The following is a 21,789-nucleotide window of genomic DNA, read 5'->3' on the forward strand; positions in this document are numbered from 1 at the left end:
TATAGGATAGTGCGGTCCGGTCATGCGTGACGCTAGGGTAGAGAGCGATTACCACAGTACAACACGTGCATGTAGGCTAAATTGTATGAATATATGTTTTTAGAAATACTTTATTGGCTATTAGTATATATATGTCGATGCATAGTTATGTACGAATGTAATAATGTTGTAATGTTGATGATATGTATTGGTTTAGTCATAAACCGTTATGTCTAGGTGAGGTCTCGATAGAGTGTAAAATGGAAGCCGCGTGGTGCCATACTCAACTGTGTACTTAGTACTATGTATCGCCGGACCGGAATTAGGTTTCATTGTTATAATAGTTATTATAGTATATCACTTAACTGTTTACATCACTAGATATCATAGTGTCTCACTTCAGTATTAAGATTGTGATTGTGTCATTATATAATTGTCATGTTAATATTTTGTGTGGAATCAATTTCTTGAATGGTGAAGTATGCAAGATTGTAATGGCTGTTTTGGGTATTGTTTAAGCTTTCCTGAGGAGGAGTACGACCACATCTGGACATTGCAGTGGATACCAGCGAACTGGGCACCAGGACCTTCCCATGCAAAGGGCCAAGGTCAGCCACAGGTCATCCACAGCTGGCAAGTCACGGTCACTCAAGAGGTCAGCCAGAGCTGTACAGATAGGGAACTATTAGTGGACACTTGGGTTCTCATAGCGCGCATCATAGATTTTCACCGTCAGTAAAAGCTGCGGTTGGTCAGCGGTGTCAACCATACTGAGACTGTTTGTCAACCAGCAGAGGACTATTGGTTCATTGTGTCATTCAGTAGACAGGAGTAGACAGCACAGGAACTGTCATATTATTCAAACAAGGAACATTGACTGGTAGCATGCAATTAGCCGGCTTATTTGGAACTGTGAACTTTTGTATGGAAATCAATGTGTGAAAATATGTAAATGTATGTATGTGAATGAGTGGATGCTGGAGAGATGATAGAAATGTTTAGTGAAATGTGCTTGTGTTAATTGTAAATAAATTGTTTGTATTTGTGTAACTTACTAGTTTGTTTTGTTCATTTCTAACTTTCTCTACCGACGCTAGTCTCGTGTTACAATTTGGTCTTACGACGACATCTTACAGTTCAAAACAAGCACATCAAAACATATGTTTCGACATGATGAACTTTCCACGTGTCATACATTTAATTTACGGTATTTCTATCTTCGTCTCAGTCTTAATTAGTTCAACAGTTAAACCTCGTTATACAATCATGTCTCAATCTCTTTTAGTACAACCGTTAAATTTCGTTATCCAATCATGACTCAGTCTTTTTTAGTACAACAGTTAAATTTCGTTATACAATCGTGACTCAGTCTTTATTAGTTCAACAGTTAAACCTCGTTCTACAATCATGTCTCGGTCTTAATATGAAAAGACAAAGCCTTAAAAGAGCGTAGCTTTTGTTGATCTCTGATATTTACTGATTAAGAATACAACTTTCAGAATGAGAAAGGATAAACTTTATTTAAAGTCGGCTAATCGAGGAATAACAATAAAACACAAGCTCTAATGAGATTAAGACCGACATAACAATAGGGAGACCGGGGCAAGTTCGACCTTTTTTCATTATTAAAGTCCGTTCTAGGAAGTTTGCCAGCACGTCCGTTTTTGAACATTATTTAACTGTTCCTGTCGGAAGATCGGTTGACCGAACGAGACCCGCCATGGGGAAAGTTTGGATAGGCATTCGGGTAAGTTCGGCCCATTAGAATCAGCTTAATTATGACGCGATAAAGCATGCAACGTCAGATTTAACCGCCAATTTTACGACTTTTTATGTGTTTACTACATGGGCCGACCTTGCCGCGGTATTATTGGTCGAACCTGTTCGGGCCCAAATTGATATTTCAATAAATTCTTATCGTACAGCAATATGCACGCTAGTGATTGATTCGCTTGTCTTTTATGTATCAGCATTTGAAGCGGTCAGTGTGTTACACGTTTGACTGTAAAAAAGTAGCAATTCCGTTTCCATGTGCATATTACATATTTGACGATTAGTCTAAGTATGTTAGTTAAATAATTAAATTAAAATGTAACTGAAATTGTCTTTATATCGATATGTAGTCTCAATTACTGTTCCATCCTGAAACACCGGATTGAATTTCAAATTTTGTAACTGTCACCGAGGTTTGACAGGTAATGATGCCAAATAAAATTACTGTGTCTGTCTGTAACTAGTCATAAATCGGCACGCCTTGTGAAAAAGTGATACGTTGCTGAAAAAGGGCGTTGCACTTTGATTGGTGTTTTGGTAAATTATTGCTAATTTTGTCATAAACGCATTTTCCATTGCTTTTTTATGAGTGGTGATGCATAAAAATGTAAAGACTATATCCAGACTTTCAAAATTTTTCATTATTTCCTTCATATTCTTAACATATGGAAATCAAAAGCTGATGAAATTTTGAATAATCTCTTTTTGAAGATATGCCCCGGTAGAAATATCAACAGAACCGGGTTGATGGCAAAAAAGATCTTCAGAAAATATCCGCATTTTTACTTTTTGTGCCTGTGGAAACTGAAATAAAAAAAATCTTGAAGCACCGACAAAGAGACGGACATCAGTTCTAGAATTTTCCGGTTATTTTTCATCCTTCCGGAAATAACCGATGAAGGCCGATGGATTGTGACGTGTATGTGACGTCATGGTATGATAATCTCTGAACGAAGTTTCATGCCTGTTAGTATCACATTTTATATGATAGACATTTTTCACTCAAAATGTATATTAGTTTTTACCTAAATGAACAAGTAATAAAACATGGGTATTGTTTTCACTACATGAAGATGTTCATGAATGAGTTGAAACAAAATTGTCTTTGCTTCAAGGATACACTTCCTGTTTCCCCACTGGACGTCTACTTCCGGACGAAAAAAATTAAAGGCAATGTGTAGCAAGGGGAAGCAACTCTGTCAACGCACGCATGTGTTACCATTAAAGAGCTTAGCTCAGACGCCTTCGGCGCCCGAGAGCTACGCTCTTATTAGTACAACAGTTAAACTTCGTACACAATTAGGACTCAGTCTTTATTAGTACAACAGTTAAACCTCGTTATACAACCATGTCTCAGTCTTTATTAGTACAACAGTTAAACTTCGTTATACAATCATGACTCAGGGTTTTTTAGTACAACAGTTAAACTTCGTTATACAATCATCACTCAGGTTTTTTTAGTACAACAGTTAAACGTCGTTATACAACCATGTCTCGTTCCTTATTAGTACAACAGTTTAACCTCGTTCTACAATCATGGCTCAGTCTTTATTAGTACAACAGTTAAACTTCGTTATACAATCATCAAACAGGTTTTTTTAGTACAACAGTTAAACTTCGTTATACAATCATGTCTCAGTCTTTATTAGTACAACAGTTAAACTTCGTTATACAATCATCACTCAGGTTTTTTTAGTACAACAGTTAAACGTCGTTATACAACCATGTCTCGTTCCTTATTAGTACAACAGTTTAACCTCGTTCTACAATCATGGCTCAGTCTTTATTAGTACAACAGTTAAACTTCGTTATACAATCATGTCTCAGTCTTTATTAGTACAACAGTTAAACTTCGTTATACAATCATGTCTCAGGTTTTTTTCGTACAACAATTAAACTTCGTTATACAATCATGACTCAGTCTTTATTAGTACAACAGTTAAAATTCGTTATACAATCATGTCTCAGTCCTTATAAGTACAACAGTTAAACCTCGTTCTACAATCATGACTCAGTCTTAATTAGTACAACAGTTAAACTTCGTTATACAATCATGACTCAGTTTTTATTAGTACAACAGTTAAACTTCGTTATACAATCATGTCTCAGGTTTTATTAGTACAACAGTTAAACTTCGTTATACAATCATGACTCAGTCTTTATTAGTACAACAGTTAAACTTCGTAATACAATCATGACTCAGTCTTTATTAATACAACGGTTTAACTTCGTTATACAATCATGTCTCAATCCTTATTAGTACAACAGTTAAACTTCGTTATACAACCATGTCTCAGTCTTTATTAGTACAACATTTAAACCTCGTTATACAATCATGACTCAAGTTTTATTTGTACAACAGTTAAACCTCTCTATACAATAATGTCTCAGTCTGTATAAGTACAACAGTTTAACTTTGTTCTACAATCATGTCTCAGTCTGTATTATATTAGTACAACAGTTAAACTTCGTTCTACCATAATGCCTTAGTCTGTATGAGAAAACAGTTAAACTTCGTTATACAATCATGTCTCAGTCTTTATTAGTACAACAGTTAAACCTCGTTCTACAATAACATCTCAGTCAGTATTAATACAAGAATTAAACCTTCTTAAACAATAACCACTTGTCCAGAGTAACTTGTTTGGTGCACAATGGAGTAACGCGATAAACATAGGTACAGGTGCAAATGATTAGTAAGAAAGAACAAAAAAGGAGACATATTATATTTTTGGGAAGCGAAGTGGTAGTTGGAACAATTAATGGACATTGTATCGAGGTTTTACTCCGTTTGATTTGATGAGGAATCTCTTGTTGTTATAAACAAATTTAAGCATTTCGTACCAAATTATTTACACGTGAACTTGAGTGCCGGGTCAACTGCGTTCATACTCGGATTAACTGTACCTGACGGACTTTTGACGCCTTCCTTACACATGTTAAGGGTCGTCTGCCGTGTGTCGTCCCAGTCTATTGTTTCATATGATTCTGTCTGTTCGTACATATAGATGCCATATTCCTCTGTGTTGGGAATAAACCACTCATGAGAAACACTTCCGAGATTGTTAAATCCAGCGTTGAGAGGGTGTAGTTTGATGTCGCCTTCCCATGACACGGTACAAAATCGATTGACAGGAGTTATCGTAACTTTTGTATAATCGTGTCGATTGTAAGGTGAAGTTCCTGTCAAAACATTTTTGAATAAAGGAAAAGGGCCACTGCACTTATATTCAATACATGCTCCACCATTCTCTACGGCGACATTACGAACTCCCAGGATTGTGTCCGCTATTCCACTGTTTGGGCCAGCTTTACTTTTTACCAAGAAGGAAAGACCTGATGTTTGTACATCAACAGCTATTTTTATCATACAAATTTGAAATTCGGACAATGTTGTTGGATTTTTGTACGGATACCATAACATTGGTCCTAGATCGGCCGCGTATGCCGGGATAGACATGGAGAAAGCTTCCGTTGGACCAACAGAAAGTGGAATAAGTGTAAATTCCGGGTAAGAATTCACACTAGAACTTTGGTAGAACCGAAACTGATTTTGCGTCTCTTTAATGGACGATAATCTACTCCGGTGAATAAAAGGGCCATCATCGGAAATCAGGAACTTCGCTTTGATGCGGACGGGGTTGGTTGTTGTTTGGTAGTTCAGACGGGAACCAGCAGTTGCTGACAGTCCACTTGCACTTGAAACACCAGGGTTATATACTTCTGCTCTTTTGTACGCTTGGATATAACCCCAAGCGTCACTTCGACAAAATGTATACTGACTGGAACCGCTGTCGCTTGACATTTCCTTGACCGCTGTGACGTACTCTGAAGCACTTCCATACTTTTCCCCGGGGTAAGTCATATGCATGACTCGGACAGTGTAGCCGTTAACTGGGTTATTATTTGTGTCTGTTACCGTCGTTTTAAAGTAACATCTATTGAATCCACGATAGCAGTCTAGGTTGATAGCCTGGAATGCACTTATGGAAACCTGTCCTACGAGATACTTTCTAACAATTTGCCTTTTGCGTCGTTTTGATGTCTCTACGACCATAGATCCTACCTCTTCCCATTGTCCTGTCACGGTATTGAGTCCCCAAAGCTTCGCATCTGTAACGTTCCCAGAATACGTACTCTCAACAAGGGCAGCGTCCAATTTGATGGTCACGTTTCCGGCCACGTTCAATTTGTTTCCAGATTCGTCTTGGACATCGAGAACGACAACTCCAAAGGTTTGAAGATCCTGTATGTCACCCTCTGCATCAATGAATTCGAATGATCCGGGCGCAGTTGAAATACTGCTGAGGTTTCTTGGATCAAAAATGTTTACACTAGCTTTTACCACTCCGTTGTAAAGGTTTCCGGACGCGTCCACGTAGGAGTTTGGAGGTATTGTCATCTCTGCTATCGCAGGCATACCACTGCTGTTTCCCATTGATAATGTATTTTTGACATCTGATGCAATGGATATACGAGGCGCAGCTTCCATCAACGTAATTTTCTGGTCAACTGCTCCTTCCATTGATTCATCGAATGTAAGAAGTCTTGTGGTAGTCAGCAAGGTTTTGAAGATAGTGTCTTCTATCGTTAGAGCTACGCTTAAAGTACCGGTGGGTAAAGTGAACGAAAACACACCAGAAGATGTGGTCCTGGCTACAGATGCTCCATTCACATATATCGTACCGAGACGCAACGCGACACCAGTATTGAGTCCATTGACCTGACCTTGTACTCTGATATCAGCAGACGAACATTCGCCACAGGAACATCCAGTTACAACGATCACCTGCAGAGTATAGTCACTGCACTGAATCGTCCGTTCTTCCTCTGAAGAAGGTTTGCAGCAGAATTTCTTGGTAGGACCACATAATCCATCTTCATTGTTAGAACTGCGACATGTCTTCTTGGCGCATCCTCCAACTTCATACAGATTTGTGTTGTCAGCCTGAACACAGTCGGACGGAAGACTAATCTTTCTCTCTTTATATGCATCTTCGCAAAACTCGGCTTTTGTTGCTGTAAAATAAGAACTACGATGATGTTTTATCTTTTTGTCCTTAACTTAGTCCTCTTTCACCAATAACAGCATTTAACGTGTCAAATTAGTTTTCAGTGTCGGATGCATAACGCACTCTCTTTCGGGTATTGCAATATGCTGTCGCCCATGATATTTTGGCATAGTGAAAATACGTCACATCTCTACGATACTTATAAAAACGGTTAGAGGCATTGTGAAATTATTGTAAGCGTTATTAGTTGAAAATGTATATTAACTGTAAATATATCTTGCTTGTAAAATGATGTAAGATAAAATATAATCCATTAATTATCCCCTTTTTTCGCCCTCCTCAATGAGGGCTAATTCATTATTAAAGCAAATACATGCAAATAATAAACTAGTAATCATAGTAACAAAATTGTAAATGGCAAAATTTGGGCGAAAATTAATCATGGACGAAGGGCGAACGTTTGACTGGGCGAGAATTTTCCGGTATACAGTCATACTTGAAAGTTTGACTTACATTTTACGGTCAGCAGGCCTGACGCTGAGTACACAGCTCCCACGGGACTGTTAGCGCGACACTTGTACTCGCCACTGTCGTTTATAGTGACGTCATTCAGTGTCAAGTTGTATCCATCCAGGTACTTTGTATCGTCAATCAAAACACCGTCCTTCATCCTATGTTAAAATTAAGATCATATACTCATAAAACAATAGTTTTCTATTCATGTCGTTTGGAAAGTCTTGTTTCAAAAGTATGCAACTAAAGAAATGACACGTTTATTTCAGAATTTTCCAAACACAAAACCGGTTTTCAAAATAGACTTGATCAAATATAACACCTTTTTGTTTGGTCAGAATTTGATTGAAATGAAACGATAAGGTTCAGTAAGCCCGCGTGATTCATTCCCAGCGAATTGTTAGAAAAAAACAATTCACTTCATGAACCACTGATTATACAGTTGGACTGGTTGTACAGTGTGACTGGTTGTAGAGTGGGACTAGTTGTAGAGTGGGACTGGTTGTAGAGTGGGACTGGTTGTAGAGTGTAACTGGTTGTAGAGTGGGACTGGTTGTAGAGTTGGAATGGTTGTAGTGTGGGACTGGTTGTATAGGAGTGGGACTGGTTGTAGAGTGGAACTGGTTGTAGAGTTGGGCTGGTTGTAGTGTGGAACTGGTTGTAGAGTTGGACTGGTTGTAGAGTGGGACTGGTTGTAGAGTGGGACTGGTTTAAAAGTGAGGCTGGTTGTAGAGTGGAACTGGTTGTAGAGTTGGACTGGTTGGAGTGTGGGACTGGTTGTATAGTGTGACTGGTTGTAGAGTGTAACTGGTTGTAGAGTGTGACTGGTTTTAAAGTGAGGCTGGTTGTAGAGTGTGACTGGTTGTAGAATGTGACTGGTTGTAGTGTTAGACTATTGGGTTGATGGCTGATGGTTAAAAAGTCAATAACATTTCGGTGCATTGTATTTGTAGAGTGGGACTGGTTGTAGAGTGGGAATGGTTGTAAAATTGGACTGGTTGTAGAGTGGGAATGGTTGCAAATTTGGACTGGTTGTAGAGTGGGACTGGTTGTATAGTGTGACTGGTTGTAGGGTGTAACTGGTTGTAGAGTGTGACTGGTTTTAAAGTGAGGCTGGTTGTAGAGTGGAACTGGTTGGAGAGTTGGACTGGTTGTAGTGTGGGACTGGTTGTAGAATGGAACTGGTTGTAGAGTTGGACTGGTTGGAGTGTGGGACTGGTTGTATATTGTGACTGGTTGTAGAGTGGGACTGGTTGTATAGTGTGACTGGTTGTAGAGTGTAACTGGTTGTAGAGTGGGACTGGTTGTAGAGTGGAACTGGTTGTATAGTTGGACTGGTTGTAGTGTGGGACTGGTTGTAGAATGGAACTGGTTGTAGAGTTGGACTGGTTGGAGTGTGGGACTGGTTGTATATTGTGACTGGTTGTAGAGTGGGACTGGTTGTATAGTGGGACTGGTTGTAGAGTGGGGCTGGTTGTAGAGGGGGACTGGTTGTACAGTGTGACTGGTTGTAGAGTTGGACTGGTTGTAGAGTGGGACTGGTTGTACAGTGTGACTGGTTGTAGAGGGTGACTGGTTTTAAAGTGAGGCTGGTTGTAGAGGGGAACTGGTTGTAGAGTTGGACTGGTTGTATAGTGGAACTGGTTGTAGAGTTGGACTGGTTGTAGAGTGGAACTGGTTGGAGAGTTGGACTGGTTGTAGTGTGGGACTGGTTGTAGAGTGTGACTGGTTGTATAGTGTGACTAGTTGTAGTGTGTGACTGGTTGTGAAATGGAACTGGTTGTAGAGTGGGACTGGTTGTAGTGTGGGACTGGTTGTAGAGTGGACCTGGTTGTAGAGTGGGACTGGTTGTAGTGTGGGACTGGTTGTATAGGAGTGGGACTGGTTGTAGAGTGGGACTGGGTGTACAGTGTGACTGGTTGTAGAGTGTGAATGGTTGTAAAATGGAACTGGTTGTAGAGTGGGACGGGTTTGAAAGTGAGGCTGGTTGTAGAGTGTGACTGGTTGTAGAATGTGACTGGTTGTAGTGTTAGACTATTGGGTTGATGTTGTAGAGTGGGACTGGTTGTAGAGTGGAACTGGTTGTATAGTTGGACTGGTTGTAGTGTGGGACTGGTTGTAGAATGGAACTGGTTGTAGAGTTGGACTGGTTGGAGTGTGGGACTGGTTGTATAGTGTGACTGGTTGTAGGGTGTAACTGGTTGTAGAGTGTGACTGGTTTTAAAGGGAGGCTGGTTGTAGAGTGTGACTGGTTGTATGGTTGTAGTGTGGGACTGGTTGTATAGTTTGACTGGTTGTAGAGTGGGACTGGTTGTATAGTGGGACTGGTTGTAGAGTGGGAATGGTTGTAAAATTGGACTGGTTGTAGAGTGGGAATGGTTGTAAATTTAGACTGGTTGTAGAGTGGGAATGGTTGTAAATTTGGACTGGTTGTAGTGTGGGACTGGCTGTTGAGTGGGAATGGCTGCAACATTGGACTGGTTGTAGAGTGGGAATGGTTGTAAATTTGGACTGGTTGTAGATTGGGACTGGTTGTAGAGTGGGACTGGTTTAAAAGTGGGGCTGGTTGTAGAGTGGAACTGGTTGTAGGGTTGGACTGGTTGTAGAGTGGGACTGGTTGTACAGTGTGACTGGTTGTAGAGGGTGACTGGTTGTAAAATGGAACTGGTTGTAGAGTGGGACGGGTTTGAAAGTGAGGCTGGTTGTAGAGTGTGACTGGTTGTAGAATGTGACTGGTTGTAGTGTTAGACTATTGGGTTGATGTTGTAGAGTGGGACTGGTTGTAGAGTGGGACTGGCTTAAAAGTGAGGCTGGTTGTAGAGTGGAACTGGTTGGAGAGTTGGACTGGTTGTAGTGTGGGACTGGTTGTATGGTGTGACTGGTTGTAGAGTGTAACTGGTTGTAGAGTGCGACTAGTTGTAGTGTGTGACTGGTTGTAGAGGGTGACTGGTTGTAAAATGGAACTGGTTGTAGAGTGGGACTGGGTTTAAAGTGAGGCTGGTTGTAGAGTGGAACTGGTTGTAGAGTTGGACTGGTTGTAGAGTGGGACTGGTTGTACAGTGTGACTGGTTGTAGAGTGTGACTGGTTTTAAAGTGAGGCTGGTTGTAGAGTGTGACTGGTTGTAGAGTGTGACTGGTTGTAGTGTTAGACTATTGGGTTGATGGTTGATGGTTAAAAAGTCAATAACATTTCGGTGCATTGTATCTCATTCAGTACAAATGGTGTTTAATATGACCACATACCATTCATAACTGGTGATAGCAGGGTTTCCGTACGCTTCACAACAAAACGTGACATTTTCTCCCTGGACACGGACACGTGACTTTGGATTCAAACTGATGGCAGGGTACTCTACAAGTTATTTAATGTTTGAAAAAAACTAATGTCTGTATATACCTTTTCCACATGATAGGTTTACTGCTTCAATTACAATATGTAAATAACACAATATATTCATCGATAAAATAATTACAACAAAAGCAATTAAGAATGATTGGAAAAATGGTTTACTTTTACTAGACTTATTCATGTTGTCTTACTAAACTAATCATCTGAACTAAACAACTAGTACATATTAATTATAAAACACGAAGAAGATGCGTACCTGTAAGGGACATTTTTATAGTGACCGTAGTGCCTGTTACTACAACAGTGACGTCAGCGTAGCCAGCCTTGGTGACGACAACTTCTACAGCCTCACATGTCGTGTCCAACACAAAGCCACCAGTTTCACTGGTTGTTGCTAACGTCTTGTATGGAACGCTAGCGTGTGCAATTGAAGCCTCGTGTAAGGGGACGTTAACATGGTTACGTACAATTCCCTGCACAGTGTTTGACGTACATTCACATGCTGTACAATCGGCGTTTAGGACACCAGTAGTACAAGTCTGAGAACAATCTAAAAAGGAAGGTAAAACAAACAAAATCACTTCTATTCTGTGATCTATTATAACCTAATATGTATGTAACAGCCGATGAAAACAGGACGAAATAATATCTTAATGGCGAGCAGAGTTTACCACCTTCAAGCTTGGGTCAGTGGCTTCATGGGTGCGCGCTCGCATGTTACTGCATAGTTGGACAAACTAGCTTGGCAGTAGGGCATTATAATTATAAATGTAAACACTATCTACAGACTCGTTGTTTTTTTTTCAAAACCAGCTTAACATAGATAAATACTGCATATATCGTCAAAATTCCGAATATTTGATCCAAGAAAATGTATCCTCATGGGGTTTTTTTCGTTTCTCCACATTCTTTTTGTCACAATCATTTTTTCCTAACCCTTAAATATATGTTTGGTTTACCACGGATAAGGGATCGTACCTGGACAGCCCCACGTGTTGCATGTCTGAGACTGTGACGGACTTCCAACACAGTCAAGGTCTGAGGAGGATGACTTCTGACAAACTCTCGTCCTTAACTGTGTACCTCCTCCACAAGTGACGTCACAAACTACCCAGCCTGACCAAGTTGTCCATACTCCGTACACTGCATAAAAACAACAATGATGATATGTTAAAGTTTGGCATGTTTTAAACTTACAACGCAGGCGTTTCAGGACCAATGAAAATTAGCCCAAAGTGCTATATAAAAGGGCTTTCAAATGTTTTAAATGCGTAGACATAGACAGTTCAAAAGGCCTCAAGGGTCTGTTCTGTGACCACGATTATGTTATGACCCTGTCAAAGGGCTAATATATAGTTTACCTATTGACCAAATAAAATCAAAGGAATAAGAACGTCATTGATTGAAGTATTATGTTTTGTTAGAGTTTGCTGAAAAGAATAGCCTAATAATATATCTAGATAATACACGGATGAACTTATTATGTAATCATAACAACCAAAACATGATTTTTTCATTTAGATATTTTGCAATGTCTATTGTTTAAAGGCCGATAGTTGTTTAGATAATTACAGTACGTACCTGGACAAATTGCCACTGAACATGTTGTCGTCTCCACATATTCGCCCTGACAGATCGGGTCACTCGCCGATGTTCGAAGACACGTTCTGTATCTGGTGTGATATCCGGTGCCACAAATGGCTCCACATGACGTCCACGATCCCCAATTATTCCATGTTCCAGGTGCTGTTGATTAACGTTATGTATGTTAATAGAACAACTTGAAAAAAAAAAAATTGTGTTAAATATCTCATTATATAATTGGGATGAAGCATCGATAAAGTGCGTTGGCCTCTCGATTTTATCTACGTGCTCGCGATGAGAAAATTGTTCGAACGACAAACCCTGAAAATACGGTGCGATAATCTATAAATTTATAAGTGCTTCATCCCAATAATAATGTATGATAAACTATTTATCATCTATATACTACTACCTTTTATATTTCTCTTTTAAAAAACTCAACTAAACACCATGTTTTCCAAATGACTTCTTAGGTCAATGGTCAACGATCGCTTGTGGCAAACGTAATCAAATAAAAAAAAATGCGAAGGAATACAATGGACCTTAAAACTACGTAGAAAAAAAAATTAAAACAATCCTATCGTCATTGGCTTTTCCTTTTGCATATTTATACCTGAAATGGTGTTGTTATCCTCACAATATTTTTCTGTAACTTTGTATAGATATATTTATGACGGACTATTTTCTTACGCTGATCACTTTTGTGTAGACACTATTTCCGGTTTCGGACGTCATCTTGCGTGAGCAGACGTTCTTGTTTGAGAAAATACGTTCCCAAGTGCTGGGGAATGGGAATTGTTCTCAAGTCGTTCTCAACTTCTCCTCATAGTGACAACCAATGATAATGATTTTATCATGCTACCGATAGGTGGCAAAAGGTAGTATATAAATGATAAGTTAAGATTTTAACATACGTCTGCTGGATAACCGAACTACTCGGTAGTGAAGCGGACGTAAAACCTATCAATCAATCAATCATTTTAACATATTTTGTGACCGACTTATAATTAACACAACTTCGAACATCATAGGCAATGGATAATGGCATTATTTATAACAAATTCAACCTGAAATGTTTAGTTCTTAATTATTGGGCATGTAAATAGATATATGTTTTTGATAAAGCGTCAAAAATTACTACCTGTTGCCGGTGTGGTTGTCTCTAATCCAGAAGTACTGACGGCTGTTGTTTCGACACCTCCACCTGTATTCTGAGTACTGCTTGAGAGTGGAGGACCTATGTAATTATAAGTACACATATTAAGTACGTTTCAAAATAGGTAAAATATTGAGAAGAAATTAGGATCAATTCGGACTCTCGAAATCGCTCAGTTACAATCACCTGGACTTGTACCAGGACCATGGTGTGTATGAATGAGATAATTGTTACCAAACCAGGGTATAAATGTTAGAACTATTTGGAAACTTTACTATCGATATAGTCCCACTTCTTGCATTGGTAAAAACATTGTCATTGCTAGGGTACAGGAAATGAATCCATAACACATCCTGTCTTCTCCATAACGAAATATTATCACAAAATCAGTGAGAAATTATTATCAATGTCAATTACAGTATTACCTGTTGTAGTGGAACTTGCTGTGGTCGTAGCGGAACTTGCTGTGGACGTAGCGGGGGTCGTAATGGGACTTGCTATGGTCGTAGTGGGACTTGCTGTGGCCGTAGCGGGACTTGCTGTAACCGTAGCGGGACTTGCTGTGGTCGTAGTGGGACTTGCTGTGGTCGTAGTGGGACTTGCTGTAACCGTAGCGGGACTTGCTGTGGACGTAGTGGGACTTGCTGTCATCGTAGCGGAACTTGCTGTGGACGTAGCGGGACTTGCTGTGGTCGTAGCGGGACTTGCTGTAACCGTAGCGGGACTTGCTGTGGTCGTAGTGGGACTTGCTGTGGTCGTAGCGGGACTTGCTGTAGTCGACATTGTTGATGCTATTGTTTTACCTAAAGAAAAAAAAAAGGTTATTTAGATCATACAACCAGCATTAGTATTCGGATGTCGTTAGCCCAAACACTAATCAAGAGGCTTTCAACAAATAGGGAGTTTTGATTTTATGGAAGTCCACGATTGCCAAAGAGAGAAAAAGAAGAATAAAGTATTACATGCAGACAACAAAATGGAACTAAATTTTGGTTTAGCGAAATCTAGATGAAGGAGTGACTAATGCAAATAAATACAAATAGTTTAACATCTGATTGAATGGTTTAATTTAATTCAACAGGACTTTGATTTATTGATATTTATTGATAGATCCTAATTCCAGCAATGTAAGAAGACAAAATATAATGAAATAATTCGATCTGATCTTCAGCAATAATGCATAGCAGTCCGACTTTATTAGAAATCACTTGTTTAGCTAATAACCCAGCTATCGTAAGATATAGTAACTAAGTTGGGTTACACCGGCCGCTACAATAAGACAATTTTACTGATGATCAAAAGTAGCAACAGAGACAACCTCAAATACATCAGAACTCTCTCTCTGACGATGGTCATAAAGTCACCATTGGTTTGCATGTACGTAAGACAGGAGTTGACACCAATGGAATAAATGGTTACTGTGAAATAACTAATTTTCTTGTTGTTTTTTGTCATGGATCTATGATTTCGTGGGTTATCGCATCCACGAATTCATAGGTCCTTGAAGTAATTACAAGTTTGATATAAAGCATTTTCCTGTTTGAGCTGGTACTCGTATTCCACGAATTTATGTACCAACGAAATGGTGTTTTGTCGGAAAAAACACGAACTTTCTTCCATACGGAATATATCGATTTTACATAATGTACTTATCCCTACACGTGTTAAGTAAATATCCTATTTATTGTCATAGACTTAATTTGGGTTTTAAGCAACAGTACTATGAACGAGTTAACACCCTTGCATTGTACCCGCCGTGTAAAGGTAAGTAGAAACTCATTGTGGAACTGACCAGGACGTTTCGTATTTTTTGCAGCAAGTATTAATGATATATATTTGCATAATAACACCAAGAATCGCGTTTCTGTTTACATTACCATAATGCATATTATGTGAAATCAAGTCCTGAGATGTGACTGTCAATGCAGAACTAATCTTCCTGGTTGAGTATTAATCGGTAGGCATATTTAGTTAATATTTTTTTAAAAAAATCCATATGTTAAAGGTATATGCTATACGCAGGAATACTGGACGAGGTTGCATTACTGTTATGTATGCAGAAGGAAAACCCAGTGAATGATTTTAATTTCGGGTTATGCTTTACTCGTCATTGGTAACTTATTGAGTTAGAGAGCCCAAAAAGTATACCAACCAGCACACATGCACTGTATAACACACTACGTGTTATCGGTATAGAATGTCAATTGTGTCAAAAGCCTGACTTGATAAGGACCACGCTGATGCGTGACAAAACAATCGCTTTAGTAAAGCAGTTGCCATGACAGTTACCTGCTAACTAGGGGTAACTCCTTATTACTAAAACAGTTGCCATGACATGTACCTACAAAGTATGGGCAACTTCTTATTACTAATTTAAAAGCAGTTGTCATGACAGTTACCCACTAACTAAGGGAAACTCCTTACTACTAAAGCAGTTGCCATGACAATTACCTCCTACTAAATATGGGCAACTCCTTATTACTAAAGCAGTTGCTGTGACGGCTGCTGTGGGCATTTGTGTATACATCTAAGTCAGAAAAGAAACCCTCAAAACGCTTTAGGCTAAAGCTTTTAGTTAAAAATACACGATAAACATAATCTAGATATATAAGATAAGAAAGCATCTATTCAGACATTTAGTTTGAGATCATTTATTTTGAACTAGCAATAAAGAAATAAATATTTTACAAACATCAATACTGATATTTTGTAGACATCATTAAATCATCAATAAAAGTAGTTTACGCACATCAATAATAATATTCTAGGCACATCAATAATAACCTTCTACTTACATCGATAAAAATATCATACAAACATCCATGATAAAATCATACACATATAAATAATAATAAAATCTTACAAAACAAAGTTATGTTTCGACCTTAACACAGAAAGCAGTATTTTGGCCTTAAACACGGAAGAACGTTCGACCTTACAACACAAAACAATGCTACTGTTTAAAACCTCAGCACAGCGATATTGCGACCTTACTAAAAACAACGTGCGACCTTAAACCAAAAAGCAGAGGACCTTAAACAAAGTACAATGTTATGATCTTAATACACGGAGCAATGTAACGATCTAAGTATACAAGGAACGTTCGACCTTGAACCACAAAGCATTTTTTCAAACTGAACACATAGAGCAAAGTTTTGGCCTTAACACAGGGCTATAATAAAAAAACATAAAACAATCATCGACCTTAAAACACAAAAAGATGCTCCATCTTAAAACACAAAGCAATGCTACGATCTTAAAAAAAACAATGTTACGTACCTAATTTTCCCAGTGGTGGGTTATTCTTGTTAACCATATCCGGGGAATTTATGGTCAACGCCATGGCAACCGATATTGCTACAACGAGACATATGTCTGTGCTGACAGTTGCAACAATAAGGAAAGTTTTAAGACGACTCGTAGAGGACACCGGCTTTGCTGCAATTTGGTACACATCGGATCGCTTTCGTTGTAACTTCATGAAGACACTTAAAGGCCCCAACTTTTTGTTTCCCTTGGTATCCATGACGACTAGTCAGTCAAAGTGATATGGTTAATACCACGAATAGTAACCGATGTTCATGATGACTTACGATAGGCTTACACATACCAGGAAGTAGAGATAATTGGTTGTAAAACAGATTGCAGAATATGACGCATGATGTTATTTAAATTACAATAGGACGGGTTTCGTCACCAGGTGTTACATAATGTCATTATGCAACAATTGATAACGACAGGCTTTAAAACGCTCAAATTAACAACAAGCCAAAAACATCAAGATATTTGTTCCAATGATGAAACACTATTATCTTTTACATGGTATACACATGTATATGTCTTATACAGATGCGATAAGGCAATTTCGATAGACTTTTTGGTATCAGGACGTACTAATGTGTTATTTAAATAAGAATAGGACAAGCTTTGTCTTACACCTGCACCATGTGTTCTTTAAAGGGGATATCTTGACCTGGGTTGCAAATATTGGTTACAGTGAGTTCATATTTCAAAGCAGCACAAGCACGAGGCTTACGTCATTTTAAACGTTCCACTTTTGTAGTGATTTAATCAGTAACTGTTAGTTTGTAACGATTATGTATAGAGATTACAAGAGAATAGGGTAGGTGTCTTCTGTGTAATAACCAACACCCGTCATTTTAATATACTTATATGAAACCACTTTTATTTTTATATTAAAATTTCCTTGTTTCGCGTATTATTTCAAAAATTGACTATCTTGAAATTGAGACAATAGACATGAGTCAAAATTTCATCTTTGAATAATTATTTTATGATGCATGCACTTCTTTAACAAGGTCACCGCCCTGTCGTCATCAAATATGGGGTTTAGTTGTTGTAATTTACACACTTACATACCAACCATTTTGCCCTTTGTCAAGATGTAAAAACATAATTTTGTTCAACACGTTTGGAAAAATAAGGATTAATCGGCGAAAAACATTTGGCATCAATTCTAGATACATAATTAGATAAAGTTCCTTTGAATTACAGGTGGTCTATAATGTAGATCTCCAAAGCGGCTGTCATATTGACATCTTGGTGTCCCCCTTAACGTTGATATACAGATACGCCTGATTAAAAAATGTCCCTCCTATAACATTTGAGACTTCTTCGAACATTTTAAAATGCTTTGATCCACACACACAATGTTGAAACGCGTTTATAACAGTATAATACGTATAGCGATCCGTCTATAACTACCACCTGGTGGTCACCAGTTATAACATATATACCACCTGTCTATAACACCATGCGCATAAAACAAATACATGTGTATTATTAACTTTCACTAATCCATAACATAGTTATCACGTGTCTCATCCTCTAAACTACTACCACCTGTCTATAACGTCCATATGTATACAACTACGACCTGCCTATAACTACTACCTGACGTTAACTACAATCAGTCTATTACTATCACCCGTCTATAGCTACCACATGTCTTCACCTATCACCTGTCTATACCTACCACACGTCTATAATTACCACATGTATATAACAACCTGTCTTCAACTACCACATGACTATAAATACCATATGTCTATAACAACCACATGTCTATAGCAACCTGTCTACCACATGTCCATAACTACCACCTGTCTATAACTTCCACATGTCTATAACTATCACCTGTTTATAACTACCACCTGTCTATAGCTACCACATGTCTTCACCTATCACCTGTCTATCCCTACCACACGTCTATAATTACCACATGTATATAACAACCTGTCTTCAACTACCACATGACTAAAAATACCATATGTCTATAACAACCACATGTCTATAGCAACCTGTCTACCACATGTCCATAACTACCACCTGTCTATAACTACCACATGTCCATAACTACCACATGTCTAAACCTACCACCTGTCTATAACTACCACCTGTCTATACCTACTACATGTCTATAACTACCACATGTCTATAACTACCAGATGTCTATAAATACCACATGTCTATCACTACCACCTGTCTATAACTACCACATGTCCATAACTACCACATGTCTATAACTACCACATGTCCATAACTACCACATGTCTATAACTTCCACATGTCTATAACTACTACCTGTCTATAACTACCACATGTCCATAACTACCACATGTCTAAACCTACCACATGTCTATAACTACCACATGTCTATAACTACTACCTGTCTATAACTACCACATGTCTATAACTACCACATGTCTATAACTACCACACGTCTATACCTACCACATGTCTATAACTACCAAATGTCTATAACTACCACCTATCTATATCTACCACCTGTCTATAACTACCACCTGTCTATACCTACCATCTGTCTATATCTACCACATGTCTATACCTACCACCTGTCTATATTTACCACCTGTCTATAACTATCACATTTCTATAACTACCACCTGTCTATACCTACCACCTGTCTATATCTACCACATGTCTATACCTACCACCTGTCTATATCTACCACCTGTCTATAACTACCACATTTCTATATCTACCACACGTCTATACCTACCACATGTCTATACCTACCACCTGTCTATATCTACCACCTGTCTATAACTACCACATGTCTATAACTATCACCTGTCTATAACTACCACCTGTCTATAGCTACCACATGTCTTCACCTATCACCTGTCTATACCTACCACACGTCTATAATTACCACATGTATATAACAACCTGTCTTCAACTACCACATGACTATAAATACCATATGTCTATAACAACCACATGTCTATAGCAACCTGTCTACCACATGTCCATAACTACCACCTGTCTATAACTACCACATGTCTATAACTATTCCATGTCTATAACTACCACATGTCTATTACTATCACCTGTCTTTAACTACCACATGCCTATACCTTCCACATGTCTATAACTACCACATGTCTATAACTATCACCTGTCTATAACTACCACATGTCTATAACTACCACATGTCTATACCTACCACCTGTCTATAACTACCACCTGTCTATAACTACCACCTGTCTAAAACTATGCCTATTCATTGAAATCATTTCATCGCTATCAGTCGTGCTGATAACTGTAGTTACACTCACTGTCAAAAGAATAAACAAATCAATGTCACCAACAGTCATTGGCAGTCAATGTAACGTTTGAAACACAAATGAATATGAGTACCAATGTCGTATTCAATGTATTAAACGAGTTAAAATAGTATCATCATTATAAACTATAACATAACCATCATTAAATATCATATATACATTGTTTCTGTACTACGGTATAATGGGCTATGTACATACCTAATCATTAAATATCATATATAATACATTGTTTCTGTACTACGGTATAATGGGCTATGTACATACCGGGGTCATTAAATGTAGCTAGCACATATTTACCTGGCGCATTTTCGCTCCCCTTTACTTCGTTAACTCCAGCACGTAAAGCTTCCTTTACCGATGCTATGTCGTTTCCCATGGACCCGCTAACGTCGATGGCAAATGCAAGGGAAGATGTCGTTTTAGTTGCAACCCAAGTAGTTTCGCAACAGCTGTTTGAACCGTATCAGTGAGTATTATATTTGCTTTAAAGACAGGCAGGGTTATATTTATTAGAGGTATGGTAAGGTTCAATGATATCTCCTATCAATATCACTAACATCGAAACCAGAAGGTCTTCTTTGTGTCCCCAAAGTTTGCGGTGGGACCTATGTTAACAGGCTTTTCTGGAGTTTCATTTCACCTGCTATCAGAAAGTAAAAATGCTTTCCCTCCACCAGTGTTTTGGTTTTAGTTTAAAAACTAATTATATTTCTTGGTCTTGTAAAAAATAAAATTGTGAATTGAAATTATTCTGGCTTGATTTACATGTTTTGAATAACAAATTATGTGGTTTAAGTATCGTTATGAGTGCGTATCATAATTAAGGGTTATGTAAGTCCTCTATTGTTTCAACTTAACTGATTTTGCAAAACATATTTACACAAAAGTGAATTCGTTGTGACTTTCACAACACTTGATGAATTCTTAATGATTAAATTGGCCAAATGGTGCATTTAATATTTCTTAATCTAAATGTTAAAATGTTCGTATTGTTAGCGATTACCATGGAAATGCATGCCGAATAGTTTATGATGTACTTTGAACTGTATTTCAGATTGTTGAAATGTTGAGATAAATATATGTTTTGTGTTATCGTGAACTAGAATCTTTAAACTAATATTCTCACTTACTTGAATTCATAGAAAATGCCACTGTTGCCCTAATAGCAGCTTCAGAGGCGTCGTTATGCAGATGAGCATGAGGAGATAGGTCCCAGTTTGTGGTTTCTTTGTTGATACCCCCGGCTGCCGGAGTAGTCCTCCCGGAATCCTTTACGCCACCATGACTGCATTTCCCTGAAGTATGAGCTGGGTTAGCTACAAAGTAACACATTTACATGTAATGTTATACACCGCTGTATAAGGCCAAGAACTCCGAAAAGAATCACATTATTCCGCATAATACAAATGCGTGTATGTTAGATCGCCAGAATAAGAAAATTATATTTTTAGATAACAGTTCAATTTCTTTTGCAGGAGGTTGATTAAGACGGTCCATCATTTTCTTTCCATCAATGTCTTTTCTGTATGATTTAAATATTGCACCATCTCGGAATACGTGTTTGTCTTTGAAAAATTCGTTGGCAAACATCTGTTTGAAATAGATAATGCTGGAAAGAATGTGACATATTGTATGAAACGGTTATATTCATAATGTAACTATATAACTCATATTACAATTCAAATAATGAAAAATTACTATAACCAATAACATTCGACTTCATTTAAGAAGACATAGACGAACATGCAAGGTCCTTTCTTACGGTGTATTGTACGTCCATACTGTAACCTGGTTAAGCTATATCATTTTCCC

General features: G+C 38.2%; 1 protein-coding gene across 1 annotated transcript; it reads right to left on the bottom strand.

The window, feature by feature from the left end:
• Positions 1-3,054: 3,054 nt before the first annotated feature.
• Positions 3,055-16,957, bottom strand: LOC110466990 (cartilage intermediate layer protein 1-like). Its single transcript, XM_021523832.1, has 9 exons — positions 16,646-16,957; positions 13,792-14,169; positions 13,352-13,447; positions 12,208-12,372; positions 11,605-11,769; positions 10,883-11,176; positions 10,521-10,629; positions 7,278-7,435; positions 3,055-6,771 (listed from the first exon to the last, which is right to left on the bottom strand). The coding sequence occupies exons 1-9, from the start codon at positions 16,890-16,892 to the stop codon at positions 4,601-4,603; spliced, it is 3,783 nt and encodes a 1,260-aa protein (XP_021379507.1). The 5' UTR covers positions 16,893-16,957; the 3' UTR covers positions 3,055-4,600.
• Between the last annotated feature and the right edge of the window lie 4,832 nt (positions 16,958-21,789).

The sequence above is a fragment of the Mizuhopecten yessoensis genome, unplaced genomic scaffold (assembly GCF_002113885.1).
Source record: "Mizuhopecten yessoensis strain PY_sf001 unplaced genomic scaffold, ASM211388v2 scaffold11151, whole genome shotgun sequence".
NCBI lineage: Eukaryota > Metazoa > Mollusca > Bivalvia > Pectinida > Pectinidae > Mizuhopecten > Mizuhopecten yessoensis.